At 51.3% G+C, this 8,725-nt stretch overlaps 1 protein-coding gene across 1 annotated transcript in view; it reads left to right on the forward strand.

Annotated features, from left to right (window-relative positions):
• PPP2R1A (protein phosphatase 2 scaffold subunit Aalpha) overlaps positions 1–8,507 on the forward strand; it is a 33,291-nt gene extending 24,784 nt beyond the window's left edge. The window contains exons 10-15 of the mRNA XM_061173807.1: positions 3,530–3,703; positions 4,036–4,096; positions 4,815–4,969; positions 5,805–5,947; positions 7,813–7,904; positions 8,060–8,507. Of these exons, the coding sequence (XP_061029790.1) occupies positions 3,530–3,703; positions 4,036–4,096; positions 4,815–4,969; positions 5,805–5,947; positions 7,813–7,904; positions 8,060–8,076 (642 nt within the window). The 3' untranslated portion in view covers positions 8,077–8,507. The remainder of the gene's footprint in view (positions 1–3,529; positions 3,704–4,035; positions 4,097–4,814; positions 4,970–5,804; positions 5,948–7,812; positions 7,905–8,059) is intronic.
• Positions 8,508–8,725: the final 218 nt, after the last annotated feature.

The following is an 8,725-nucleotide window of genomic DNA, read 5'->3' on the forward strand; positions in this document are numbered from 1 at the left end:
CATGCCCTTATTCTGTACTAGTCCTTTTTTCCTGGGCACTAGGGATTCCAAGAAAAAAAAAAAAAGAACGAGACACTTTTGATCCTCAAGGACCTTCGGAGACTGGCAGTGGAGAGGGACAGATGGGCAGTCCCGTGAGGCCCTGATCATACAGGTGCTGTGATCCATTCCTGGTGGTCAGAGTTCAGGCTAAGGTGCTGTAATAGAGACGCCAAAATACAGTGGCTTAAATAAGGTAGAGCATTCTCTCTCTCACAACAGTCCAGAGGTGGGGTGGACTTACACTGGGGGGTTGGCCCTGCTGACCTGGGCACTCTGTGGTCTGAGGTGGCTGAAGGGAGAGGGCACCGACCAGCAGCAGGCCCAGTCCTCTCAAGAGTAAGACCCCAAAGAGGGTACCCATCCTGTCTGTTCACACCCTGTTGGCCAGAGCCAGTCACGCGACCGACCTCACCTAGCTGTTTATTTGGCTTGGAGCACAGAAGATGAGAGAGAGCACCGGGCGATGGCTGGAGAGGCCGTGGGGTGACAGCCGGGGAAGGAGTGTGGATTTGACTCTGAGGTGGGGGAGGTGGAGCAGATCTGGGTGTTAGGAAGGAACCCTGAGACTAGTGTCGAGGACAGATGCAAGTGCTGCAGCCCGAAGAGCTGCAAGGAGCCCTGACTGGAGGCTGCTGCTGGAGTCTGGGCGAGGGGGTGCGGCTGCAGGGGTGCGGCTGGTTTCGAGAGGCAGGAGGGGCTGTGCCGGGGCCTGGGGGCTCGCAGGCTCCCCGGTGTTTGCCTTGGTGGTGACCGGGCAGATGGTGATGCCACAGGCCAGCGTGGGCCCTGTTAGTGTAACTTCCGTGTTCGCAGAGGCCTCACCCTGACGTACATGCACGTGCACACGAGCGTGCGCACACTACACACACACACACACACGGCACACAGGGCACACATATGCAGTGCTCTAGGAAGTCGGAGGGAACATTGTAACAGTTCATTTCTTCACATGTGAGTCCCCTGCTGTGCACACCCATCTCCCAATTATGACAGTTGAGGCTTTTATAATCATTGGATATAATGTCCTTTTAAGAAAAGATAAGTAAGCTTAAAATTAAATCACTTATGTTATTTATGTAAACAGTGTTTCATGAACATTTGCAGCAGCTATATCTAGTGGAAGATTCAAACGAATGTAACAGAAAAAGAATGAAACTAACAAGTTGATGAGCCCTGGGACAGTTCCTTCCCTCTCCCTGTCTCTCTGAGTATCCTTGGCTTTAGGAAGAAACACATTAATCCAGTGAAGGGGAGGGAAGGTGTGTTGGCTCTGAGAGTCTTCTTCAGCTCTTAGACTAGGTAGTAGGAAATTGGCTGTCTTTCATTCCTAAAGGAGACTCTATTATTTTTGAAAAGCGGGACTTACGTGCTTTTCTCAAAGGATTTGTTGGAGAGGCCTTTTGGGAAATCTCACTTTGGAGCCAGCAGCTGAGGCTGTCGTGTCTTTTCAGCGGTTGCCATTACTCTTCGTCATTGCTTGCTGGGTCTTAGTCCCCATGGCCACCCTTAGCTCCAGTGATTTGCCTGAACAACCTTCGGAACTCAGAAAAGCGGTTATACTCATGGTCACTGTTGATTACGGTGAAAGGATACAGATTAATATCAGCAAATGAAGAAGGTGCATGAGACCAGGCGCCAGTTTCCAGTTATCTTCTCCCAGTGGAGTTATACATAGTGCGTTTAATTCTCCCGGCACCAACGTGTGACAGCACATGAGGAGACTGCCAACTAGGGAGGCTCGCCGAGCCTTGGTTTCCAGGGTTTTTATTGGGGGCTGGTCACGTAGGCATGGAATGGAGCCGTTCGCGTGGCTGACCTTAGGTTACTCTGTCTCCAGCCCCTGTAGAGGTCAAGTTGATGCCACATGGCCCAAGGTCCTCACCATAAATCACATTATTAGCACACTCTATCTGGCATGGCCCAAGGCCCCCAGGTAAACAAAGATCCTTTTATTAGGTTGGATATTCCAGGTGCTTAGAGATCATCTCCCAGGAGCTGGTCAAGGGCCAGTCCTTTGGAATGTGCCATGTTTGAACAGCCTAGACCTGTCTAGTTAACCCTTTACTGCACACTTGCTTATTTGGTTCACTGGTTCATTTCAGTGCTTGCTTCCTTACCCGACAGCTCCCAGAGGGAGATGTAGGAAAAACTAACTGTGGTGTCTGCCATTCAGGAATATATGATGTTGGACAAGGAATTAATTGTGTTTATGTGCCTTTTCTTAAAAGTTGCTTCAAAGGTTTTTAGAAGCAGATGGGGGCACAGATTTCCCTGCTATCCGAACGTAGAGCGTTCTTATGAACCTGTCATAAGTCGAAATGGTATAGAGCAAAGAAGCAGTTTTTTTCTGTCGTAAAAGCAAAAATCCTCTTTGGGTTTCTTTTGGTTAGCAAAAGCAGGCACCAGTGTAGGTCTTTCATAAACTCAAAGTGGTGTAAAGCGAACTTTCGAAAAGTGGGGGTACCTGCATATGTGCACATGTTGTAAGTCAGAGCTCATAATATTGGTAGTCACCTAGTGGCTCAAAAATATTTTATTCCTTCGTTTTTTTCTTTCAGCTGATGTATTGAGCACTTACTATGGTCCAGAAACTCTGCTGGGTACTGGAGACATAAGGATAAATGAGACGTGCTCCTTGCAGAGCTCAAAGACTAGCAGAAAGAGTAAAAGTAACAGAAATGATAAAAGTAATAAACTCCCACATGCCAGGCCCTTTGTGGATCAGGCAGTTCAGTAGCCTCAACCACCCTTTGGGATTAGATGGCCGTTTCCGTGTCACAGATTGATATCCAGAACTGTTAAGTCCCTTACCAAAGGGCTCCCAGCTAGCAAACGGCAGAGCTGGGATTATTATCTTGTCTGTTTTTCCCAGGGTACCATGTTTTTGCACTGTGGTTCCTGCATATTCTTCAAAAGGACTAAACATTTTTTTTTTTTTAATAGTAATCTTTTTTATTTATTTATTTATTTATTTTTATAGTTATTTTTGGCTGTGTTGGGTCTTCGTTTCTGTGCGAGGGCTTTCTCTAGTTGCGGCAAGCGGGGGCCACTCTTCATCGCGGTGCGCGGGCCTCTTCACTATCGCGGCCTCTCTTGTTGCGGAGCACAGGCTCCAGACGCGCAGGCTCAGCAGTTGTGGCTCACGGGCCCAGTTGCTCCGCGGCATGTGGGATCTTCCCAGACCAGGGCTCGAACCCGTGTCCCCTGCATTAGCAGGCAGATTCTCAACCCCTGCGCCACCAGGGAAGCCCCAGGACTAAACATTTTTTGTGCTGCTATGATGAGATTTGAAAAGCTGTTCCATCCATGTTGCTTGCATTGTGTGTGCTTTTAATGTGTCCCCAGGGTGGCGAGCTGGGCTTGGGCAGTGGTAGTCTGCCCTGCAGAGATGTTTATTATACGAGGTTGGTGTGGTTGAGCTCTTTTCACCCTGCCCTGGGTTCTGTGTGCATTGCCTTCTCTGAGAACCATCCTCTCCTCTCCTCAGTGCCCGGAGGTGCGGCTGAACATCATCTCCAACCTGGACTGCGTAAACGAGGTGATTGGCATCCGGCAGCTGTCCCAGTCCCTGCTTCCCGCCATTGTGGAGCTGGCTGAGGATGCCAAGTGGCGAGTGCGGCTGGCCATCATTGAGTACATGCCTCTGCTGGCTGGACAGCTGGTGAGTGCGGAGGCCTGGCGCCAGGCACGCTGCCCTGGGAGGGGTGGACGGTGGAGCCTCGTCACGGTGCCGTGTGTCCCGGGCTGTGCCGGTGGACCTGGCGGCCGTGAGGGCTCAGTGGAAGGTGTGAGGACTGTCCGGGGAGTCGGAGGAAGGTACACAGGGGGAATAGGGCCTTATAAGATGGATAGAATTAAATGAGAGAGAGGAGAGAAGAAAGCCCCTCAGGTGAAGCTGAGCAGTGCCGGCTGCTTGGGGTGGCTGTGGTTTCCCTGAGGTTTGCTGGTAACTACCCGGTCTCCCGTGATCCCTTACTTCCTTGTCTTCTGCAGGGGGTGGAGTTCTTTGATGAGAAACTCAACTCCTTGTGCATGGCCTGGCTTGTCGATCACGGTGAGTACTTCTGGTATCTCTGGGAGGAGATTGGGGCTCCAGGAAGGATGCAGGGGTGGATTGTCTGGGGCAGGTGGGGGGAGTGGGGGAGGCTAGAGTCACTCTCGCATGCTGTCAGATGCTCACGTGGACCAGCTCCCTTGCTTTTTGGAGTCCCAGAGAAGTGCAGGGGTAGGAGGCGGACCTAACAGGTCACCCAGGGGCTGCCTGCTACAGTCGAGAGTCCTAGGGCCACCAAGCAGACAGCCTGGGTTTGAATCCCACCTCCTGGCTGTCGAAGCTTAAGCAAGTCACTTGCCGTCTTTCAGCCCACGCTCATTGTGTGAAACATGGGGCTTCTCATCCCAGTCTTTCAAGGCCGTTGTGAGAACTGCTCATTGTTTTCACTAAGAGTGGCAAAAATAAAAGTTAACGTTTTTCTGTAACAGGCAGGCTCCATTCCATGTACTAAGTACTAAATCATTTGTTTGGGCAAATCACTTCTCAGAGCCTCAGTCTGCCCGTCTGTATCTCGGAGCTCTTGAGGAGGTACTGCGTGGAAAGAAAACCCTACATTTAGCACACAGCAAGCCCTTTCTTTCTCTTGGAGTTTCTTGGTTCGTACGTGGCCCGGTACCTAGGGCTGCTCGGTAGGCGGTAGTGAGTGTGACTGTGACTCCCCACCCGGGTCAGTCCTTCACCTCTGAATCACCGCCCCCCGCCCCTCATCCTTCTGCAGTCTATGCCATCCGCGAGGCGGCCACCAGCAACCTGAAGAAACTGGTGGAGAAGTTTGGGAAGGAGTGGGCCCATGCTACTATCATCCCCAAGGTCTTGGCCATGTCTGGGGACCCCAACTACCTGCACCGCATGACTACGCTCTTCTGCATCAATGTGAGCACGCCCACCTGCCTCCGGCCTGTCCCTGAGGGATGGCGAGTACCTAGGAGAGGAGGAATGGCAGAGGGTCCTCGGGAGAAACCTGGCTTGGGGGTGGGGAAGTGATGGGATCTAGGGTTGCAGGGGTGAGTCCTTGGGGGACTGCAGGCCAGAGGTTGGGGCTCCCCAGTTGGAGTCACAGGGCCTCTGGGGGTGGGGACCTGTGTTGTGGGAGGCCCAGGACTAGGGAGACGTGGCCTCTCGGAACAGTGATTGCCAAACCTTTCTGAGCACCCTCTCCTTCCCCACAAAATGTGTATATATCTATTTATGATACAATAGTTAAATGTGCAGTTTATAGAATCAGATCTGCTTTTTAATTCTAGCTCTGCCATATATTAGCTATATTTAATCACTTAAATAAACCATACACATAACTAGAAATTACAGGATAGGATTTCAAAACTAACATAACTAAGTGTTCTGATAATTTCTTCCCATGCCTCACTTTGGAGACCACTGCACTAAGGAAGGGATCCCAGGGGTCAGGAATCAAGTCCCATCCCAAGAGGATGAAGGGAAGTCTGAGGGTGGGGAGACGGGATGGGACAATGTGGGCTGGGAGTTTGCAGGGCAGGGAGACGGTGGTGTTAGGAGGGTGTTAGGGGAGATGGGAGCTTCCAGAGCATAAACTACCCTCAGGGTGGGCGAGTCTGGGCTCAGAGCCCCCCTGTTGCTCAGCTTCGCCCTCTGGCCTGACGATCACCAGGGTGGCCTGGTCAGAAAGGGAGGAGATGGGAGTTAGCCATGAACTCTGGGTGGTCACCCTGTGCTGCGCACTGACCTCCAGGTGCTGTCCGAGGTCTGTGGGCAGGACATCACCACCAAGCACATGCTGCCCACGGTGCTGCGTATGGCTGGGGACCCCGTCGCCAATGTCCGCTTCAACGTGGCCAAGTCCCTACAGAAGATAGGGCCCATCCTGGACAACAGGTGAGGCCTGGACCCTCCTTCACACACCAGCAGCGCTGCTTTGGGGCATCTTAATCTTTGACTTTTGAAGGTAGAGCTTAGGGTTTGAGGCCCAGCACTGCTGTTTGCTTGCTCTGTGACCTCGAGGTCTTAGTTTCTTCAAATGTAGAATGAGAATTCACATGACCTGCCTCACATAGTGGGAGGGGGTGAGAAGGTGGCAGTTCTATATAATAGCAACAAATCATTAGAAAATAAAATTAACAAATGTGTGTGTGTGTGTAATTTACAATTGCACCAAAACCATCAAATACCAAGTAATAAATTTAATGAAAGATGTGTAATACCTCTAGTGAAAACTATGAAATGTTGCTTTGAGAAATTAAAGAAGACGTACATAATATTCATGGATGGGATGGTTCCCCAGACTCATAAGTTTAGTATAATCTCAGTTAATCTCAGCAGGTTCTTTGTTGAAAAATTGACAAGTAGATTCTGGAATTAACGTGAAAATGCAAAGATCTGGAATAAGCAAGGTGATCCTAAAGAATAACAGAGTTGGAAGACTTATCCTACCAGATACCAAGACTTAACTATGATGCCACAGTAATTAAAAAGTGAGGTGTTGGCACAATAATATTCAAATAGCTCAATGGCACAGAATTGAGGGCACAGAAACAGACCCTTGTGTATACCACAGCCGCTGCTACTGCAGTTCAGTGGGGGAAATGGATCGCCATGTCAGAATGGCTAAACTAAAAAAGCTCAGTGGCGCAAGTGTTGGTGAAGAACTCTCTGGTGTTGGTAGACGGCTGGAACTCTCATATCTTGCCGGTGGGGCTGTAAATAATAAATGGGCCTAATCATTGAAAATTGGTGGAGTTGAGTGAAGCTAATTAGACGTACACCCCATGAGCTGGCGTGTCCTCTCCCGGGTGTATCCTCTCCCGGGTGTATCCTCTCCCGGGTGTATAGCCAAGAGAAAGGAGTGCTTGTTTGTAACAAAAGAAGGTTCATGGTAGCTTTATTCATATTAGCCATGAAGTGGAAACAGCGCAAGTGCCCGTCGACAGTATAGTGGATAAGTTGTGGTTTATTCATATGGTAGGAGACTGTATTTAGCAATAAAAAGACTCCTTCCTGCTGTATGCAGCAACCTAGGTGACTCTCAGAGACTCACCTGCGTGAGAAGCCAGGCCCAAGAAAACCTATCCTGGGATTCCATTCATATCAACTTCAAAAATGGAGAAAGGGGCATGTAGGATGAGAATAGTGGTTATATTGGGGGGGAGGGGGAGCTCTGTCAACTGGAAGGGGACACGTGACACCTGCACCTCTGACTTCTGTCTCTGTCCACGACACAGCTTCGTACCTTTAGTTTCTCTCTGAAGTCCACCTTCGTTTCCCCAAACAACTGAGTGTCGGTGCAGATGCATTTCCCTGGGCCCCTTACCTCCGTGGGCTCCTGTAGGGCCAAGTCCCTCCCTTGTGGCACTTGCCTCTCCTGTTACTCATCATCAGTTTGGTCTGTGTCTTCCTCCCAGCCCAAGCTCCACGTGGGTGAGAATCAAGAGGGTTGGATTTTCCACTGTTCACACCTATCACGCAGTAGGCCTCAATAAATATGTTAAATGAATGGAAGGTATCCGATTGCCAAGGCTCAGAGACTTGTGGGTTCTGGATTCCACTTTTCCACATTGTCTGACCTCCCTGTACCTATTCTGGGCCCCAGAGGCCTCTGTCCTGGTTTGTCAGACTTCCAACCTTCAAAGTAATTGTTTCTCTGGCCCCTGAGACTCTTAATTCACTTGTGTGTCTGTCTGTGTGCACACCTTGTGCCCCCGGCCCCACCTGGCTGACCCCTTGCCCTCCTCTTCTCCTCCCAGCACACTGCAGAGCGAAGTCAAGCCCATCCTAGAGAAGCTGACCCAGGACCAGGACGTGGACGTCAAGTACTTTGCCCAGGAGGCTCTGACTGGTAAGGCATTGAGAACTCCGAGACCCCAGCGGCAGGGTGGTCTGCAAGGATGGCGCTAGGCCTGGGAGCAGCCGCTCCAGGCGGGGAGATGCAGGAGCAGCTGTGGGCAGAGGGCTACCTGCTGTTCTGACTCCCAACTGTTCCTGTTCCCCCAGTTCTGTCTCTCGCCTGATGCTGGAAGAGGAGCCAACGCCGGCCTCTGGTGTCCATCCTTCCCCCCCAGTCCCTCCCTCAGGGAGACATTGGGGGGCCTTTGGCTGTCACTCCCTGTGCATGGTCTGACCCCAGGCCCCTCCCCCAGCATGGATCCTCCCCTCCCCAGCCTGGGAATCCGACTTCTCACCGTCCACCTCCCGAGGGGCTGAGGGGAGCGCAAGGTGGGACAGGGCAGAGAGACCTTGGGAGGAAGGGGCCACTCCCACCCACGCTGGGGGAGAGATGTGAGCATCCCAGGTCACTGGCTTCTGCTGCTGTAATGGGGACTCCCTCCGTCATCTACTTCTCCACCTCCCTTCCTTCCCCTCGGTGGTTTTTTTTGTGTCAACTGTGTCGTTTTTATTCCTTTTTTTCCCCTTTTCACAGAGAAATAAAGGTCTAGAAATAGCTGGTCCTCTGGTCTTAGTCACTAGCATGGAGAAGAGGGCACCACCTCAGTGCCACTGTCTTGCCCTTCTCTCTGAGGAGGACCTAATTACTGGGCTCGCACACCCCTGTGTCCTGCGAGTGAGGAGGATTCTCTGGGAAGCCGACGGGAGTGCAGCTGGCCCACGGGGTAGAGGGTCCACGAGGTGTCTCTGGCCAGCACCGTCCTGAGGTGCAGT

This window comes from Eubalaena glacialis, chromosome 18 (genome assembly GCF_028564815.1).
Source record: "Eubalaena glacialis isolate mEubGla1 chromosome 18, mEubGla1.1.hap2.+ XY, whole genome shotgun sequence".
NCBI classification, from domain to species: Eukaryota; Metazoa; Chordata; class Mammalia; order Artiodactyla; family Balaenidae; genus Eubalaena; species Eubalaena glacialis.